Source organism: Pseudopipra pipra, chromosome 6, assembly GCF_036250125.1.
Source record: "Pseudopipra pipra isolate bDixPip1 chromosome 6, bDixPip1.hap1, whole genome shotgun sequence".
NCBI lineage: Eukaryota > Metazoa > Chordata > Aves > Passeriformes > Pipridae > Pseudopipra > Pseudopipra pipra.
In genome coordinates, this window is record NC_087554.1 from 26,511,111 (window position 1) to 26,531,948 (window position 20,838).

General features: G+C 38.8%; 1 protein-coding gene across 2 annotated transcripts; it reads left to right on the plus strand.

Moving 5' to 3' along the window:
- The first annotated feature begins 200 nt into the window (after nucleotides 1–200).
- Nucleotides 201–19,683, plus strand: CHP1 (calcineurin like EF-hand protein 1). Of its 2 annotated transcripts, none has more exons than XM_064658071.1 (7): nucleotides 201–456; nucleotides 6,461–6,533; nucleotides 13,495–13,575; nucleotides 14,754–14,881; nucleotides 15,742–15,803; nucleotides 16,751–16,873; nucleotides 18,182–19,683. In XM_064658071.1, the coding sequence occupies exons 1-7, from the start codon at nucleotides 390–392 to the stop codon at nucleotides 18,233–18,235; spliced, it is 588 nt and encodes a 195-aa protein (XP_064514141.1). In that variant the 5' UTR covers nucleotides 201–389; the 3' UTR covers nucleotides 18,236–19,683. The 2 variants fall into 2 exon arrangements, with proteins under 2 accessions (XP_064514141.1, XP_064514142.1); XM_064658072.1 differs by lacking the exon at nucleotides 201–456 and adding an exon at nucleotides 2,195–2,413.
- Nucleotides 19,684–20,838: the final 1,155 nt, after the last annotated feature.

The following is a 20,838-nucleotide window of genomic DNA, read 5'->3' on the forward strand; positions in this document are numbered from 1 at the left end:
AGCCAGCCCGTGGGACCCGGCAGTACTATTAACCAGGAACAAACACCTACAAAGGCGTCACTTTAAGCGACCGCTCTGTCCCTCCACACCAGAGGGTTTCCACACGCGTGCGCGCGCGATCCGTGGGCGGGCGCTGAGGGCGGGCGGAGGCGGCGGGCGGGGCGGTGACAGCGAGCGGTGACAGCGGGGCGGCGACGGGCGGGGCGGTGACAGGGAGCGCTGACAGCGGGGCGGCGACGGGCGGAGCGCGCTCGCCTTCCGCCTCAGAGCAGCGGGGCGGCCGCGGTCGGGCCTGTGCCGGGGGTGGCTGTGACTCCGCCGTCGCTGCTGTTCGGCTGCGTAACTCTCTCCTTCCCTTCCCTTCCCTCCCCCTCGGGCCCAGCGGCGCGATGGGTTCCCGGGCGTCCACACTGCTGCGGGACGAGGAGATCGAGGAAATCAAGAAGGAGACGGGCTGTGAGTGCGGGGCTGTGGGCGCGGCGGGGCGGGCAGTGCCGCGGGGGTCGGCGCTCGGAGCGGGGCCGCTCGCAGGGCCTCGGGCCGGGGGCCCTGCCCGGTGCGGGTCGGGCCGTCCCTGGGCCGGGACCCCGCCGCCCACAGCCGCCGGGCCGGACACGTCTGGCAGGCCTGCGGAAACCTGGGAAACGCCTCTCGGCTCGCTCCCCGCTGCCAGTAGCTGGCAGGAGCAATGAGATCCCGGTGGGGTGGAAGGGAAGCAGTGCTTTTTCTATCCGCAGTATTGCATTTGGGCAGAGATAATTCGTTGGGTTTTGAAGAGTCGTCTGTCTCAATGTCTGGTGCTGGAATTTCTCTCCAACAGCTGTTTTAAGCCCACAAAAGGTCTCATTGTATAGTAAATGTTTTTCCCAAGTGTTACTAGTTTCATAGGCTAGTGCTAAAGCTGCCTTAAGGTTATTCAGAATGAATACTGAGTGGCATTTAAACCATAAAGGATGGTAATGTAACTTGTGACAAATAGGTGTGGTTAACTAAAAAAAAGTGAAAATCCCTGTACTTGCCAGCAACTGGAAGAGCATTATTCAAGCTGGTCTATAGTATTTAGCTACTTTACCATATACTATTTGTTTGAGCGAGTTGTTCTTCATAAGCATAAAATACCTTAGAAAAGATGAAACTCCATTGTTGTTGATTTGCCTGATAAAATGAAAGCCTGAGAATTCTAGCAAATACTGAATGATAGGAAATGGAGGGTGCCCTCCTAACTAGTTGGAGAGGGGAGGTCGTAACATCATAGGTATTGCTTTGCTGTTTGTTCCCCCAGGAACCGTTTCAGGTAAACATGGTCTTCCCAGATGACATTTTTCTTCTGCATATGCTTACTAATCTGTTCTAGCTACTTGGAAATACTTTCCTCAGTTTTCTTTTTAATATAAATGGTATCATATATTCTTCTTAGATATTAGTTTTTTGTGTCAGGAAAATGAGTGACTACAGAAAAGAAGTAGAAGAAAATTGAGAGCACTGGTACTAGTGTAGTGGAAGGCTGAGTGAGTTTAGCATAGTTTCCATGATCCTTTTTCCATCTTTCAAAGGAATCTTCTACAGGAAGGCTGTGATAAACAATTAGGAGTGTTAAAGTCTGCTTATCTATCAATAATTTACTGTGGGTTTTTTTGTTTTTAATCACAAACAATATAAAGATAGCCTCCTCATAAAGATGCTTCAAAAACCAAACCCCGAATCTGCAGTGTTTTTCCAAAAGGTCTTATATTTTTCCTCATGCTGCTATTTGATTTATTGTCTGTGGTGTTTTATTCCTAAAATTTTACGTACATGACATTTAAATAAATACCATTAAGATGGCTATGTAGATATTCTAAGCAATAAAACCACTTACTCTAGTCAGCCTCTAAATGCTTTTCTTCTACCATCAATGTGGGAGCTCAAAGTTACGACTGAGAGTTCAGCTTTGTGGTGTGAGTTTGGTTCATTTCCATGTATTTTTATCTGTTCAGTTTTATAATTAATACCACTGGTAATCAATGATTGCTAATCTCTGAGTCATGCTTGCTTGCAAGTCATCACAGCATGTCTCGCTGACTTATCTTTTTTTTTCCTTTCCCCCGCCTGTAACTGCAGTCCAGGAATGTGATTTTTCTATGCCTTTTATACTTCTCTAGGTAGATGGAAAATTCCAAGAAGCTTTTAGCACTGTTACACACTTCATAGAGGTGAAAATATTTATACAAGGTGGGAAAAATGACAGGCATTGATTATGTGGACCAAAGTTCACAGAGAGAATATTCAGTAACACTGCCTTAGCAGGCTGTCCTGTGGTTTGTTAGAAACTTGATGCTGCTGGTAGTTTACCCACTAAGGAGCTTGAGAAAGGGACTTTGTAGACGTGAAACAATCTGGCGGTATTGCATATCCATATTGAACTGGTTGTCTGGTAAGTCCTCCTAAGGATTCTTTTTTTTGGCCTCCTTATGGTGAAATGTGCCTTCTTCAGTTCATCTGGGATAGGTGTGAGGCACTGAATAGAATATTAACCAATTCGATTGAGTTCAACTATGGAATTATACAGCTTTTCTCTTGTTAAATTTTATGTAGCACAAAACTATGATGGCTATGATACTAACATGTGTGAGAAACTGTAATGTTCTTTAGCAGAACAGATTTAAAAGGTGTCTTTTAGGGGCCTTGAAGCATAGTCTTTCAGAAGCCGTACAATGACACTAAATCTGTTGAATGAAATTCATTTGGATTAAAGTTCCATATTAATTTTTTTTATGTTGTGGTTGAAAACAGAGGTGCTAAGCCTGAAGTTAACAGTCCTAAATGTTTTATGAAGTTGTATGGAAGCTGTTTGCTTTGCATATAAACATTTTGAAATTTGGGGTTGAAAAAACCTTGAGGTCACCCTAATTGCTTTTGTATTTCAGTAACAGCTATAAGAAACAGGTAAGACATCCAAGATGTTACTTTTCTACAATCTGTTGAAAGCTTTTGGAAAGCCACTGGAATGTAACAGTATTCAAACTATTTTGTCCACGCCCTTTGTTTCCATGCTTTGAAGCCGTCTACTTAAGTATTAATAATAAACTAATGCTCATATCTGAGTTTAGGGGAAAAAATATTTGTGTGGTAACAGGTGATGGATTTTTCTGTTGGATGTTAATATATTTTCTAAGTATATAAATATATTTGAGTTTATGCTGCTGTTTTAGACAAGAGTTTCAGTCGCTAATTACTAAAAACTTCGCAATGATTTAGCAGAAGTAAAATAGAGGGTACAGTTGCTAATTTAGGAGTCTTAACTTAAATTTTTAGAAGGACCTTAGTGGGGTAACAATATAGATAAAATGGTGTTTCAGCTAGCTTTAAGAGGAAGAAATGTCAAAATCTTTATTTTTGCATGAGAATGTGCTGAAAAATTTTTAGTGATGCAGCTTTCATGAGGGGTGAGAGCCCAAAGGAAATTATGAAAGGATACGGTGGTGGACCTGAATCATTTTCCTTTCTTATATAGCTATGATGTACTTTTTGTCTAGTATGATCTTAACAGAAATATCACTTCTCCTGTCAACAGCTATTACTATTTCTCATATACTAGCTGTTACAGACGTGTTCCAAAAATGGAGTTGCTGACATTAGTTTGGAAATGATGCTGAGTAGAATTCTCATCACTTTCTTTGTGTACACTTTCTTTGTGAGCATGGGGCTTCTTACTGGACATCTGACTTCCAACCTGTTCTTTTTTCATCATCAGATATTGTTATTGCATATGTTATCTAAAACACTAAATCAGAAATGCGGAAGTTTGAACTCTTTAGAATACTGGTACTTGTTTTCTGTGCATATGTTGCTTATCTTGAAATTGAGCAAGCTGCCCAGTCTGATTGTAGAGAGGTTGCCTTAGGTGGAACTGAGCAAATTGACCAATCCTATGTGAAGAATGAAAGCTGAAGAAGATGGGGGGGGGGTAAAAAGACAACCAAAAAAACAACCCAGTTGCTGGCAGGTCTTCCTAAAGGAGGGAATGATTGAACCTGAACAAATAGCCTTGAGAAAGAACAAACCTGAAAAAAGGAATTTGCCTTGCTTGTCACAGATGAAACAACTACTGTGCAACCTGTTCCCAAATAAGTTTTAGCAAGTAACAAAAGCATTGTGCATGTGCTGATGAAGGCTTTTTAAACAACTAGATCTGAAAAGACATTAAGTCCTAGTTTAACATTGTAGAAAATCACGCCTTTACTGAGTAAACATTAACATTCAATTAAGTCTTATTTCATGTATTTATTAACTTGATCAGAAGAGACTGAAAAGCCAAGGTCTCCTGTAGGGCCTTGTGGTTTAATCCCAGCTGACAATGAAGTATCACAGTTGCTTGCTCACTCCCTGCCCAGGTTGAATGGGGAGGAGAATTGGGGGGGATGGGTGTTGGAAGAAGGTAAACCCCATAGGTTGAGATCAGAACAGTTTAATAATTGAAATAAAGTAAGATATAATAATAATAATAAAAATGTTAATAATAACAATAATAATACGAAATATAATGAAAATAGGAGAGATATAAATAAAACACAAGAAATACAAGTGAAGCACAATATAACTGCTCACCACCTGCTGACCAATGCCCAGCCAGTCCCTGAAGAGCAATTGGCCCCTCCTGGCCAACTCCTGCAGTTTATACACTGAACATGATGTTCTGTGGTATGGAATCTCCCTTTGGCCAGTTCAGGTCAGCTGTTCTGGCTGTGCTCCCTCCCAGCTTTTTGTGCACCTCCTCACTGGCAAAACATGGGAAATGGAGAAGTCCTTGGCTTAGGGTAAGCACTACTCAGCAATAACCAAAACACTGGTGTGTTGTCAACATTATTCTCATATGAAATCCCAAAACCACAGCACTGTACCAACTACTAAGAAGAAAACGAACTCTGTCCCAGACAAAACCAGGACAAGCATTCTTTCAGTGTTAAAGGAATTGCTATTCTATATAGGTTTATCCCACTCATGGATTTATCATGGACTGTTCTAAAGATCTAGTTGTCTAATATCTTGGGTTGTCTAATATCTTGGTAATGTTGACAAAATTATGCTGAACTTAACACTGACTTTATAATTTCTGTTTCAGATGCAGATTTAAAAAGTCTGCAATAACTTTCTACTTGCTTTGTGTCCCAACTCATTCTGAAATTTCTCTAGAAATAGGCTTTTTATTTTTTAATCCATTGTCCTAAAGCCCGGAAATTACTTTTGTGAGCAACTGGCTCACAGGTTGGGTGCAAAGGGTTATAGCAAATGGGGTTACATCAGGCTGGTGACTCGTCACTAGGGGGGTTCTACAGGACTCCGTTCTCATCAGCATCATAAAACTACTTGTATTTAGGACTTGAAGGCAGTCTGAGAAAATGTGCTGATGACACTAAATTGGGAGGAGCTGTGTCATGGTTTGAGATAGCTCAATGACAAGCTGTTGACTCCCTCAAGGGCAGATATCTTGACGTATCAGAGTGCTGCGCGCCAAAGTGTTGATTTAATTTAGGATCTAAAAAATACTATTAAATTTAATAATAAATCTGTTATTGGGTCTGAGTTCTGAAACAAAGCCTTTCTGATTTCTTCTCTCTGGGGACCAGTGATAGGACCTGAGGGAACAGCATGAAGTTGTGACAGGGAAGGTTTACGTGGATAGGAAAAGATTCTTCACCCAACAGGTGGTTGGGCACTGGAACAGGCTCCCCAGAGAAGTAGTCACAGCACCAAGCCTGACAGAGTTCAAGAACAATGCTCTCAGGCACATAGTGTGATTCTTGGGGTGGTCCTGTGCAGGGCCAGGAATTGGACTTTGATGATCCTTGTGGGTTCCTTCCCACTCAGGATATTCTGTTATTCTATAAACCCCAAAATGACCAAACTTTAGATTCAGGCAGTTCTGTAAGGGAAGAAAAGTGAAGGCATAAAGCCTCTCTGACCACTTTCCAGATGCAGAGGAACTGAGTACACTTTCTCTCTTATGTGGAAAAAAGACAACAGGACTAGAGATAAGTAAAAGAGAAGGAAAGATACTACAACAGAGGTCTGCAGTGTCATGAATGATGTAGAGGTCATCAGTGTGGGCTGTGTCCAGATTATTTCTAGCCATAAAGAAATTAAGGGAAATAAGGTGGAACTGTGAATCAAATATTTTTTCTTTTTAATTGACATTTACTGAGTCAGATAACTGAAAAATCTTAAAGACTGAAAATGGAAATAGAAAGCAGTTAGATTTTTAAAGAATGAGCTTATTTGTGGATTTTTGAATATTAAGCTGTGATTTATAGCTCAGGAAGTCCCTAAAGGCTGATTGCCATATGCTTCCAATGTAACTCTTTCTGTGTGATCTCTTTTTTGAACACAGCTTCTGGCAACAGAGTAGTTCAGTGTAATGAAGTCTGCTCCTGTGAGGAACCATTGACATGCTAATTTATCTGTCTTTCTTTTTTTTCTTCAGTTTCCCACAGTCAAATCACCCGCTTGTACAGTCGCTTCACTAGCCTGGACAAAGGAGAAAATGGCACTCTTAGGTGGGTATTGTCACTAATTCAACTGTCCTTGCATTGGCACATCTGTAGTGGTAACTTGCTGTTGCAGGATGCCTCCATGTTTTCCACAGGTAGTAAATCACTGAGGCTGTTATAACAGGTTCTTTCATACTTACTGTCTACATGGACATTGAAGTTTCTTCTCTTTTATGAAAGGTTTCATTGTTGAACTGAGGTGCTCTAAATACCAGTTGTCTTTATACAGTGTTGAAGGTTTGTAGCAGTTAATACAAGAAAGGTTAGATTTGATATTCAAAGTCTTATAAAAATGTTCAGAATTGTTAAACAACATTTTTAGATTGTTATTTCTTACCTTTCTTTATATCTTGTTTCTCATAATTATTACAAGAATGGTTCTACCCTGTCTTCTTTATCTCAGCTTTCATGACAAAAAGACATGGTTTTACTTGTTTCTGATATCCAGTGTCTTTTAACACTACCTGGATCTGCAGTCCATTTACTACACTTAAGTTTGCACACCCATATCTGTTAATATGCTCAAAAATAAAAAAAAAGAGCTGGAATGAAGTCACTGTGACTAAACAAACATTCTGTTCTTAAAAGTGGTAGTGCAGGATATTCTAAGACCTTTAAAGTGTTTGTCTTGTGTCAACAATTTGAAAACTACAGAAGTGAACTGGTTTCCTACAGCTTAATCAATTAAATAAAGATGAGTCTTTATCTGTGAAACATTTTCCGTTTTGATGGACTGAATCTGCTGGAAAGAATATTCTCAACAAAAAGGTAAACTCTAGTGAGTTGATTGCCTGTTAAAATATATCTCTGCCTGCTGTCGTTGTTCTCTAGCCTTCCCTACTCTTGTGGATTTTGTTTCCCATTCATAGCCACAGTGCACGGGAAAGCTGGAGACAAGTCGGGAGAGAGTAGGAAGGGGAAAAGAACCTTGCTGTAGCATAGTATATGTGATCTGGCTCTTACAGAGTTAATTTCTTTCATAGCAACTCTATCCCAGTCAAATCCAGTAAACATGGACTTGAGGGTCACCTGACGTTTTGTATGTGATCTTGTAAAATATGACTCTAGGATGCACTATAAACCCAGGAAAGCTCAACCTAATTAATGCTAGAATTGCCTCTCGAAAGATGAAAGTGGCAAGTTGTAAGACACGTGGTCTTTGGCAGTACTGTTGGCTTACTGCAATTTCCTCTCCTGAAGGAAATGCGAAGTTCCTGCTAGTCCCGCAAATTGCTGACTTCTCAGCATTTAAGTAATTGGATGTGGAATTGTGATGTAAGCAGGACTACTGAGTGATTATTTGGGGTTAAAAATACTCTCCCTTCCCTTTTGGAATGTATAGATTTTGAAGATGATTGACTCCAGTGATTTGGACTGTGGCTGTACTGTAAATTTCTGGATGTGTATAGCTGAAGGGATGATAAAATGGATTGTATGTGTGAAAAAAATTGGCTTGGGGTGGGATATACTGGAACTACTTAAGCCCACTCTGACACTAGAGCCAAAGTATCACATAAATTGTAGCATTGGCAATTCTGACATAGAGATCAGCTGATATTGAAGGTAAGGTTAATACTTCGTGAGTCTTAAAATTGAATTATTTGAAAAAAACACAGACAACAAAACATTAACAGCCTTTTCAAACTTTACATGTGGGTTTAATACTCACTGATGAATAAAAGTGATGGCTACCAGACTAGTCTAGCACAATTTGAACCTAGCATATATTCCTCTTCAACTCTTCCCTCCAACACTGAATTTACTTACTGAACCCATAAAATTTGTATAAAATACTGTAAGATAGAAATAAAGATTTGTATAGTGATTGTAATGTTTACATAAGAGGAGTAGTTGATTAAATATGCTATGAATGTCTGCTGCACAATGCTTAGTTTCACAGTATTGTGCATCAGGAGGAGTTTGACTTCCATTGTTGTTAATCATGTGGTACTTTGGAAAGGAAGTGAAGATTGTTTGGAAAATCCTAGCAACTGTGCTAATTATGATCCCTTAACTAGCAGTCTTGACCCCCTAAATAGCCCACTCTGAAATATGTCTGACTTAAGAGTGGCATTCAAATTTTTAAACTTGTTCTGGTACCCACAATGTGTGGAAACTATTATGTTTAAGTAATGGAAAACTGCTTCCCCAAAAAAATAAAAAGAATGAGAGGAAAGTAAGAACTACAGCTTGGAAGGTCATAGATGTTGGTTTCTGAAATACAGATCAAAGAGAACTTGCTGCTTTAAGACAAGTAAGTAGAAGTTGTCACTTGCTTACTACCACTGAACCGTTCAGAAGGTATGTCTCCTGTTTGTTTCCTGTGAGCAAGAACTACCATTTCCGTAAGGATGACTTATGCCTTTGACTTACAAATCAAACATGACAAAATCACTCACGTGACTATGATTAGGAAAAGAAGTGTTATGCAGTTCCTTATGGCATGAAATAAATCTTTAGATGTGTACCACCCTTCTGAAGCAGGGCAGGGTAAAGAGTATTTTGTACAGAAGATCTGGTAGATGATGATTGATCCAAGTAGTTCTGGAACTATATAATCAAAAGAAATCTTTCCTAGCCAGATGTTTCTATCCAGTGTACATACGTGAGCTTCAAGGCACTTTGTGTTTAAAGAGTTACATAAATGAAATATTAGAGATGGTTATTGATGAATACAAAACTTCATATGCCTTGTTTTTGCTCTCTCATCCTTATTGTCTAAATGACTATGCTCCATTTTTACCTGTCAACTCTTTAAAAGTGTAGAAAAATCTTATATTTTTCCTTAGCTTCCCTTTTCCTAAACAAAGTGAGTAAGTTCCATCAGACTTGCTGAGGGACTGAAACAAAATCATGTTGTAAAAGACAGGACAAAAGTGTTCTTTTGAATATTCTTGTCACCTTTGATTTCAATATTGCGACATGCTGAATTGCCAAAACAAAAGGTTGGATCCATACCCTTGGATGTCCATAGCTACATCTAAGTTGTGAAATCTGGAACATACTTGTTCTGTCTACATCCTAGCTATAGCTTAGGAAGAAATCAGTGTGAATGTTCTCTTTATTTACATGCTGATTTCCAGTAGGAGGAAGTAGAAGTGTATGACCAGGATAAGTATGTTTTTGCTTCAGTAAGTCTCCTTGTTGGGCTGGTAGTGAAGTGTACACCACACAAGAATACATCTGTTTCAAAGTTTATCTACTAGTAAGTAGCTCTAGACAGACATGTATAGAGCTATAAAAAGGAGGTACTTGTCTAACTGCTGTTTTTGCACATAACTTTTGCATGGAACCTCCCACTTAACAGTAGTTTCTTGTGCACTGGGGAAATGACAGGTTAAGCACTTCAGAATTATTTTTTACCATACAGTAATTGGTATAGCCTGGTAAGTGTGGAAGAAGGAGGGAAGGGCAAGTATTCTGAAAGCTGGTACCTAGAGAGAGTAGATACACTGAGCTGTTTGTGTGTATCTCATGCTTATGAAAGCTGTTCACAAGACTGTGTCTCCTGGAGAACTTCAGAAAGCCTCTGATCATGAGAGAAGGGTAACATGAGCTACCCAGGCCATCTGTTACCCAGGCCATCTTTGTCAGTTAACTGAACCATCTCGGCCTGGAAGGATGTCAGGCTTGTTCTTATTAGTTCAAACTGATATTGCAAGATTGCAAAGTAAAACATAAAAGCTAGCTTTCTGAATGTGGAATTCTTTTGCTTAAGAAAATGCAAAGCATTTTTAGCTTTATCAAAAATAGACAAGGCAGGAAGGATATGGGTTTGGATTGGAAAAGATAGGGTACAAGAATAGTCTGTTCTTCCATCCTCAACCACAGTTTATGCACCCTGCCTTTTTTCTTTCCTTTCCTATTGCTCATCTAATTATCACCTTTTCACATACTTCTGGGCCTAATGTTTATGAACCAATTACTGCTCTGATAGTTAAGCAACTTTTAATATTTGCATAGAGCATGGATAAGGATGAAGTTAAATGAGGTGGCTGACACAATCATGAAAGAGGGGAAGCCCATACTCTTTACCTGTAACTTCTCCAGGCTCCCAGCACCTCTTTGGCAGCTGTGGTGCTCTTAGGAAGGTAGGGAGTTTTTTAGGGGGGATGCATTAAACCACCAAAAGGTTAACTGAATGAGAAGGCTGATGTTAGCAAGGGAAGGGAGCAATGGAACCTCTTCAGTTTGACCAACTGTTTGACCAACTTGCACGATACACCTTACTGCTCTTAATTATTTCCCTTCTTCAAGTAATTTCTTGTTACCTATATCTTCTAGGCATCTTTCCTTTCATCTACCACTTGTGATTTGCATATGTTTGGGGTTTTTTCCTCTCCATTATTTTACTTTCCCTCAGCTCTAGAGAGCCCTACCCTCCTCATCCCTGGTGAAGTAACAGTGTTTTGCTACCATCTAGAAGTAACAGAAGGATGAACAAAAAGAAATGGAAGAAAAAAAGGGTCTAGTAGGTTTCTTGCAGTCTTTGGGGTAAGGATCCCTTTATGGTAGGGATGTGCTTTGTGCTTTGGAGGGTATACTCGCGCTTAGGTATACTTGTCGTGCTTAGAATCTACGAATTCTATGCTGCAAAGTATGTCTCATTGTGAATACACTGGCATATATATTAAGTCATTGGCCTACATAGTGTTCACATGCAGTTAAAGGTACTTTGCATGTTGCATTTAAGGAAGAATTTGGTAAGAGCCAAGTTCCTGGAAAGATACCTTAGAAGAGCCTTGTTGCCCATTAAGTAGAGGGCATTAAATTTCCTGTAAGTTCTGGCTTCAGCCGGGTGAAGTTGGTCCCTAATGACTGCAGTAAGCCTTAGTTTTAGAAAGGGGAGAATAACTTACCTCATGCACTCATTTGCTTTTATGGCTGTTACAGCTATTTTAGTTATAACACTCACTCAGTAATGTGCTCTTAATAAGCAAAAGCGGTCTGCTGCAATTCTGATAATGACAGGACAAATAGATTTGAAACCCAGGAAGTTATTTGTGGTTAATTGTTAATCTCCTGTTAGAAAGCAGAATAACTAGAGACTGAAATGCTGAGTGTGAACTGAGGCTGAATACTAGAAAGTAGTGATATGCAAGTAAAAAATTGTGAACCATTAGGATTTTGCTCTAAATGGAAGAGAGGGCAGCTGCTACTTTTAGGTTATAATGTTAGCATTGACACTGAAGTTCTGTTATTAAAATATTGTTACTGGGACATGGGTTTTCCACATCGCTGCATCTCCTGCTTAAATAACTAATGCATACTTTGCCCTTCAGCTATAGCTTAAAATGCAGGAGACCTGAACGGTCTGGTAACAAGTTGATCATGCTATATGGATGTTAACTTTGCCTATTAAAAGTAACTTGGACCTGGTCAGAGCAGAAGTTTACTGGGATAACTTAAAAATATGGTCAGGTCACTCTAGAAGGTCAAACAGTTTAACCAGGTTGTAACAGATATATTGTAACTGACACTCTTAACAACAGTACTGTGGTGTGACTGGGTGCAAGGAGTGCTTTAGAATACATTTAAAACTAGATCATCTTGCTTCTTGTCTGTCCCAAGCTAGACTAGTGATAAGGTCAGCCAATTCCTTTTTTCTCTTCTTTAATATCGCTACATTGTAAAAGGCCAGTATACTTACATAATCTCAAACTTTGTGCTTACTTTGCCAGTTTTTTGGTATAATAACAACATGAATCAAACCTTGTTGCCAATTCATTTAGTGAGCATAGTTTTCAAAAGTAGCAAATATTCAGTAAACAAGTTTGAGACTTTGACCCAAACTTCAAAATCAGCAGGACTGCATTTGACTTGAAGGGAATTGCCAGTGTTTCTGGAGATTGGGCAGGAAATATTAAATTCTGCATTCAGACAGAATAAGGTGGGTTTTTTACAGCTTTACCCCCTTGCTGTTGGCAATTTAAAATTTAAATGATTATGGAGTACATCTTGTACTAACTGATAAGTTGCTGTGTTCTGTGGTAGTGAAAAAACCAACAAACCAAACCTGTTCACTAAGACACATTTGGTGCATCTGCCTTGGTCACGCCAAGATTATCCCACTTCCCTGTCACTGACAGTCTATTAGATTGAAAGAAAAGATAAATTATTACTGCAGTTCTAATAATAGAATGAACCCTATGTTCATGTCATACTGATCTAAAATGTGTATACAGTACAACTCATGATGTCTTTCAGATCAGAGAAAGTTATAACAATGTAAGCTTAGCTATGTTTATATTGTTCTGTGTATATGTAATCATGAGCAGAAAAGAGAATGGCTAGCAAGAGCAGTGAGTATTTGCATGTCCTGGTGTATCTAGTGTAGAAGCACCTGTAAAAGTGTAAATTTACTACTTTAAAATATGAATGCAGCTTGGTTGAAGCTGAAAGAATCTGAATTTTGGTGCTTATAATAATATATAAATTTGTTGCATAAACAAACAAAAAAATCTATTGGAACCTGCAGATCACCTGTAGTATGGTTGGAGGAATATGGTATTGTCCCAGAATCTGAAATGAGGCAGTCTGGAAAAGTCATGACAACTCAAATGATTTAGTACCAAAATAATTATTAAAAACCCCCAATCATTATTTTAATTTCGAAGCCATAATTTCCTTCAAAGCCTTTTCAGAAGCTTTCTTTTTCTTACATTGCAAACTAGTTGGCATCATTACAGTAAGGTTTCAAGCACAAACTATGTTAGTGTCTGAGAAGTGCTTAACGTGATAAATGAACACTGCTAGTTTGTAATGGAATACAGGCTTGGCATTGTCTTTTGCTTTGTTTTGTGCCATCAGTCATAGAGAAAACATGATTTAAAGAGTTACACTTTCAAAACCACCAAGTGTCTTGCTGCAGAAATAGAACTCCATGGTTGTTTTACTGTGAATTCTTTTTAAGCAACTTCTCTGACTTCAACTTTATGCAGACTTCTTGTGTTCTTGCTTCACTTAGCCGTGAAGACTTCCAGCGGATTCCAGAGCTTGCCATCAATCCACTCGGAGACAGAATTATCAATGCCTTCTTTCCAGAAGGGTGAGTTCCAACAAACTGCATTTGTGAGCAGGCACAAAATTTATAGTTCATCAGAAGTTTTGATAGGAGCGAAATGCTGATAATTAAAACTCTGAATTTACTAATAATTGAACACTTCAAACTTGTCATGCAGTGTATGTGGATACATTATTTCCTCAGCATATTTTCATTTTTTAATGAAAAAATACTTTATGACATGACAAGACTTTTTTTGTGCTTTTTTTTATTGACAAACTCAGGCTTCTCTTAAAGCTAATTTGCATCAAGACTATTTAATGGTAAGTAGCATTGCAATTAACTAATTAGGTGTTATTATATCTTAGTGTACCATTGTTATTAGATTGGCTTTTTTGGTTGATTGCTTTTAGGTTTTTATTACATTTAAGACCTAGCTTATGACACTTTTAACACAAATCCAAAAAGTTGATCAGATTTGCAGTATTGTCTCTTTCATTATACCTCTCTGAATTGTTCTATGGAATCTGCTTCTTTTCTTGAACACAGTTGTCATTACTGATTGATGGAGATTGGATTGTCTAATCAAGTTATATCAGCTAATACCAGGCAGGGTTTACTGAGTAGAAAGCAGGAGTCCTGGAAAGTACTTACATGGGCAGTTCCCACAGAAACTAGAGAAGAGAATTCTTTGTCAGAGAGCAGTGAGCAATGGCAGCCCCACAGGCAGGAGCCAAGGGTGACAGCAAAGCTGGAAGGGGTCATGTACTTGCTGACAAAGGGCATGCACCTGAACAAGAATAGCAGAGCAGGTCCAGTGACTGTTGACAGGTCAGCCAACAGTCCAGTGGCTGACAGCAGCGAAACTAGTTTTAAGTCAATCCAGGGAATTGGGGTCCAGGTCAGCAAGATACGTTGCTACATTCAGGCTTAGCTGCAGCATAGCTCAGGCGGGGCTAAAGGTGAGGGCTTGAGCTTCAGTAGAACTTGCAGGCAAGGGGAGAGGACCCCTCAACAAGACTTCTCACAGCTTCTTTTTTTACACATCATACTTCATAACAGCATGATCCCAGCTTGCAACAGCATAGGCAGCCAAACCCTGGGGAGGTGGGAGTGGAAGAGTTCATATGGTCTTGATGTTTCAGACATTCATAGTCTTCTTTACTGAAATGAAGAGCATATATAAGCTATGCTAAAACTGACCTCCTGAAATGTTTATGCAGAGAGGACCAGGTGAATTTCCGTGGATTCATGAGGACACTAGCCCACTTCCGACCTATAGAAGATAATGAAAAGAGCAAAGACCAGAATGGACCAGAACCACTTAACAGCCGAAGTAACAAGCTCCACTGTAAGAAATGTGAACCTTTCTATAGAACCAATTCTTTTTTATTTTCTATTTTTCCTTAGGAAGAGAGGAAAGGGGCTTGGGATCTTCTGTATAGTTGTTTCCTGTGGAATGATATCCTCTAATATCTGAATTTTCTTTTTTTAATTAACTTGGAAGCTTACCTGTTCAGAATGTCAACAACTGAGCCATTGCTACATTGTAATTTGGTGGACTTGTTTGAATCTTGAAATATGTATATTCTTTCCAAAAACACAGAAGTGTTTCAAAATGCTTTGCATTCAAAGTTATTTCAGATTTAGAAGCCACATCCCATACGTGAATGAGCTTTTCTGCTTCTTTTTCCAGTCTTCCATATAATATAGTGTTTTTTCCTCACCTTCAGCTGAGTACTTTCTTAAGTATTTGGATGTCTGCCTACAGTATATGAGCAGAATGCTCTTTCTTGCTAATCAAATCTGGCAACAGTCCTCAGGGCACTTAAAATTTCTGTCATATCTCATCCAGAATAGTCAAAGAGAATGAATGGTAGTGTAAAAATGGTTGGCTCTGAAATTAAAGAATTTAGTGTATCTTGGTGATAATTATACTTCCGTGACTTGGGGTTTTGAGGAAATACCCTGCAAGCAGAGTGCTTCTGAAAGTAAAATCTTTCCTTTATTGTCGGTAATGCTATTCATGTGTGTGGTAATAACACTTTATGGAACTGAGCATGAGTTTTATGGTGAATTAAAATTCTAAGCTAGTTCTCTTAAAATATTTTACAAATACTTAGTTTTGTTGTTTTTCTTTTAGATAAATCGATTGTTATGAAGAAAAATAATGGCTCTCAAATTTAACTGCTCTTTCTTTCTTCCCTATAGTTGCTTTTCGATTATACGATCTAGATAAAGATGACAAGATTTCCAGGGATGAGCTGCTTCAGGTAAATAGCATAGGGCTGCTTTGAATGACTCAGTCATGACCTCCTCTGTGACTTCACACCCTCTTAGAAAGAAGAGGAGAGTTTTACACCAGTTTTCTCAAAAGAAAATCCAGGAGGAATTTAGTGGCTAATTGCTTACCTCTGGTTTAAAGCTTTAGTTATGGTAGGAGACTTTAATCTCATTTGGTAGGCTAGGCAGATCCTGTTGGAAGTGATACCTAAATATTCAACAGATACACTAAGCCGCTTAAGAACTACCTTCTGTAACTTTGAAAGGTGCTTCTAACAGTACTTCAAAGGGACAATCACTGAGGTGGGTTAGGTTGTTTGCCTGATCCTCTGCACATCCTCTCAACAGAACAAAACTTCTTGAAATTGCAGCAATGGTAATCAAAGTTCATTGGTGCTGCATATATATGAAACTAGGCTTGACCTAGGTGTAATTACATACTACTAATCCTGGGAAGTACACATGGCAATCTGTGGTTTCTGACGTAGGACAACGATTTGCTTTTGACTGGAACTGCCCTCTTCTGTCTGCACAGAGAATGCTTTACTTACTGTGGAGAGTAATGGCAGTTACCATTTTACTGTGTACTTTCAAGATTCTTGTAGACAGCTATCTCAAACAGCAGATATTCAATCAAATGTTGGTATGTTTTGTGGGGAAAAAAATAGAAGCATTGGACAGAATGACTCATTCCTAGTTCCTAAAGCTGTCGCTTGCTTCTGCCTCTTCCTGCTGCCTACTGAAAAAGCAGGATTCTTTGTCAGTGGTGGCTGCAAAAGGAAGTTGTCTTTCTTGAAAGCCTTAATGTACAAAGGTCAATAGAAGTCTGTCTAGAAATTACTTCTGTGAAAATCTTGTATAGTGTTGACAGTATACACAAGAAAAAAGCACTAAGAATACTTCTGTTCCTATGTCAATAATTATTTCTGTGTTACAGGTGTTACGGATGATGGTTGGTGTAAATATTTCAGATGAGCAGCTGGGCAGCATTGCTGACAGGACAATCCAGGAAGCTGATCAAGATGGAGATAGTGCCATCTCCTTTGCAGAATTTGTAAAGGTTCGTAAACAACATTTTTAATGACTAAATGAAACTGCTCAGTAGTGAGCAAGTCGTTCAGACTTAAAAGCAAATAGGAACAGAGAGCAAAGGAATTCAAATAGTCGTACCTGCATTTGGGCAAAGCCTTCTGCTAGCTTTTTCTTCCCTTTATTAGTTGTGGGGTTTTGTTTTTGTTTTTTTTTTTAGTACTATCAGGATACTAATAATTAGTCCACATGTTTCTTCATACTCTTACGTAAAGCTACAGCACTAAATATACTGAAGAATTTTTACTTTTTCTTTTGCAACTGCTTCTTTCTATACAAATAGCCTGACTAGACTGTTACAACAGAGCAATTCTTCTGCTGTAATAATACTGATGGGTTTTCACTTGTACATTTCATTTATTAGCAACACAACTAATACCAGTATTCAAGTTCCTAGCTCTAGTCCTTTTGATAGTCAGAAATACATAATAGTTGGGAGCCATCAGATAGTCAGTGGAGAAAGTTGTCCTGTAGCAGAACAATTTTGGCTACCTAATGGGATTGTATTGACAAGAGGAACTAGACTTACCTTGGAGATGGACAAAAACCAACAGAAACAAGTTGCAACATGGGAAATTGTTGTTTGTTTTAAGGAAAACTTTTTATCAAGAGGATTATCATAGCTGCTGAAGATGTAGAAATTCTTTCCTTGGAGAAATTTGAAGCTTAATCAGACAAGAGCCTAATCAACCTGATTTACTTGGCCCCGCTTTAAGTAGGAGTTTAGGGGGTTGGACTAAAAAACCTCCAGAGGTCTCTTCAAATGTAGATTACTCTAATCTTGAATTCACTGAAGTCTATTGCCTGAAATGGCCTGGAGCAGAATAGTGTCTTCATGCCTCAGTGTTCATAGCGATTTAGTGAATGAACTTGCCACCCCAATTTTACAGAGATCTGCATTAATGATGCTGTGGTCTTGATTTTTGCTCTTCAGTGGCTGCTCATGCCCCTTCCTCCAGTCCATTCTCCCTTGTGTTTCCTGGCTAGGCATTCCCACACAATCTAGTTTTGGAAATCTAAGCCTTTCTGTGCTGTTGACTGACTGAAACTGCATTAGTTACATTTTCATTGACAGCCTTCTTTGCAGCTTTGATGGCTGAAGTTCCTTCCCTTGGGAGGACCTCAGTCCATAATGAAAAATAGCAATCTCTAGGTGAAAGACTGGTGTGCCAAACTGAAGGTATCCCATGTTCCTGCCCATTTCCTCTATGCTAGAGTAAGAAACCTTGTAGGAGAGATGTACAGTAACTTCAATAGCTGTTTCTCAATTTTTTTGCAGGTTTTGGAGAAGGTGGATGTAGAGCAGAAAATGAGCATTCGATTTCTTCACTGATGGATGGAGAACCTATTCCTTTCTACTCCGACTATGTAATGAATAGAACTTCATTTTATCCTTAGCACCATCCCCCAGAGCATTGCTACTGGTGCATATACAATACATCTCCAACCCCTCCCTGAGTTGTTCTGCCAATGTGAACGTTCCCTGTGCATCAGGAACAAAGGGAAATGGCTGCCGTGCAACTTGGAAAAGGAGCTTTTTTTAATGTTTTCCTTCGGTTTTTTTACCCTTTCTCTTGTCTCTTTCTGCACTACTGTTTCAGTAAAAATGTCTCTCCTTATGCACTGCTGTTTAATCTACAAACTGATTCTTCTGAGCTCTGAATTTGGGAACGGAAAAGCGGAAACATGCCACAGAAGTGCCCTCTGAAATATTTCGGAGACAAGCATCTGCTCAAATACTAGGTGCAGTGATAATGATCCACTTTTGCCACATGACAGCTGCCTTTTTTTTTTTTTACCCCTTTCCTATTTGGCTCTTTACATACAGATTTGTTTCTTCACTGCTTCTAAATCTGCCTTTTACTTAAGGACTTGTCAATTTATATGGCTTTATTGTATAACTAGCACTGAATGCATGATGATAGTCTAGAGTACTTTAAAGTACTGTGAATAGACTTTATTCTTTGTGGAATTAATTCATAGGGACAGTGGGAGAATATGTGGTGGAGACAGGCTATGGTGTTCTCAAAAGGAATAGGAATTCTGCACTAAGTCACTTAAACTTTTCCAGTAGCAGATGCAGAAACTTGTTTCTTTCTTTTGAGTAGCTTTCAGGCTTGACAGCCGGTGCACCATGAAGTGTCCTCTCCGGATTTCTTTTGTCTAGGATCCCTCCTTTCATAAGGGTGGTTTTGCTTCTGAAAGTGTAAATGTGTTGACCAGTGTACATAATACAAGAAAACTAGTCATGCCAAAATCTGGATTTGTAGTTCTGTCACTGCCCCGTGGTAACAGTGTCATGAAACATGAGATCATGAAACTGATTTCATGTTTTTTTTTTCCCAATTAGAGAGGCCTGGATAACCAGTATTTTTATTTTCCAGTATGAAAGTCCTGGTCTGTTAGATTTTTGTTGAGAATGGTAGCTGTATTTAGGAAAACTCTAGCATCAGAATACAATTTGGGGTAGTACATATTATCCCAAATATTTCAGAATATATTTCTATGCAAATCTCTTTGCAAGTGTAAGATGATTAATACTGTTAATAGAATGCTGATAAATTCAAGAGATCTAAATTCTTGAAGGTTTAATACTAACAGTTTTCTGTGGCTAGATTGACAAATGATCTCATCTAGTTCATCTGGAACATTCCACAGTCTGGGAGGTCCTTCCAATAAAACCAAAAAAACCCTGGGAGCTTCTTTATTGAAGAATCTGTGTTATAACTGCTTCTCTGTTATGTGCTAACATCTCTATAAATACTTACCAGTCTCAAACTACTCTCAAATGTGCATTTCCTTTTTTCTCAGTTCCTTTAATCATCACTTTTGTTAAAGAATAACATGCAAGTCTCTGAAGGATTTTTGATTTGTTTTAAATTAAGGAATTCAAAAGTAAAATGTTGCACTTCATTGTTTTGCAGAGTGCAGCACAATTCCAGAAAGAAATGTAAATTAAAAACCTCTGCCTTGTATGAGAAAGAAACACTATAGTTTTATAACCATGTCTTGTAAAATAGGAATGTAACAGTGTTAATGGATTGAAAAGTGAAAAGTGCTTGTAGGCTTTGTGATTTGCTGAAACTTAGGTGTTGCTTTTTTCAGGCTCTACAGTGGTAACCTACAGTTGTGCCTTATTGTCCCAGTGAGACTGGATATTGTATTTATCAGTCCATAAATAAACCTTCCACTGTATAAAAAAAAAAAAAAAGTCAGACCCCAACTATTCCTGTAACTGATTATCCTTTAATGACTGGAAAAATTAAATACCACTAGAATGGTGCTAGCAGGTCTTACAGATCAGTTTCTTGTAACTGAGCTTGTTTTCAGAATATTAATAGTTCTTTATTCTGCTGGCAAAGTGGAGGAAAACAATGCAAAACATGAACTCCAGAAGAGGACACGCACTCATAACCTGCGCTATGGATCCCACAACAATATGAGTTTTACACCTCTCCATGGTTCCAAATTAGGCTTTTTGTTTGGGTTATTTTTTCCCTCCTCATAATTGTTGTAGTGTTGTTCTAATTAAAGGGTATATAATACCAATGCTGGTTTCTGACATCTGTCTTTACAATCCCCCACTTCAGATGTCAAGTATTTTTGGTAATGTGCTTGAGGTGAACACAAATGCTCTAACAGATTCACTGAAAAAAACCTCCCACAGTCAAAGCAAAGACCAACTAACCTTCCTGCAATAAACAAAAAGACCCCCAACTATCAGAATCTAACTTCGCCGTGAGCAGAATAAATAACATGTAAGCCACTATCTGACTTAACATTCTGAAATCTGTATATTTAACATGTAACTTAAAAGGTTGTTGACTAAGCTGTACAGATATAAGCAGATTTCCACGAAAGTAGTATTTTTAGCATAGTTGGTTGCTTGTAGAAATATATTCAGTCATCTTGAGAACAAAGGTCGTTTGTGAAGGT

Bases quoted from the DNA above. Each gene is read 5' to 3' on its own strand.
- CHP1 (XM_064658072.1), top strand. From the start codon at position 2,314: ATGCTGCTGGTAGTTTACCCACTAAGGAGCTTGAGAAAGGGACTTTGT. The intron at 2,414-6,460 runs GTAAGTCCTCCT...TTTTTTCTTCAG, and splicing joins CATATTGAACTGGTTGTCTG to TTTCCCACAGTCAAATCACC. The intron at 14,882-15,741 runs GTAAGAAATGTG...TCTTCCCTATAG, and splicing joins CCGAAGTAACAAGCTCCACT to TTGCTTTTCGATTATACGAT.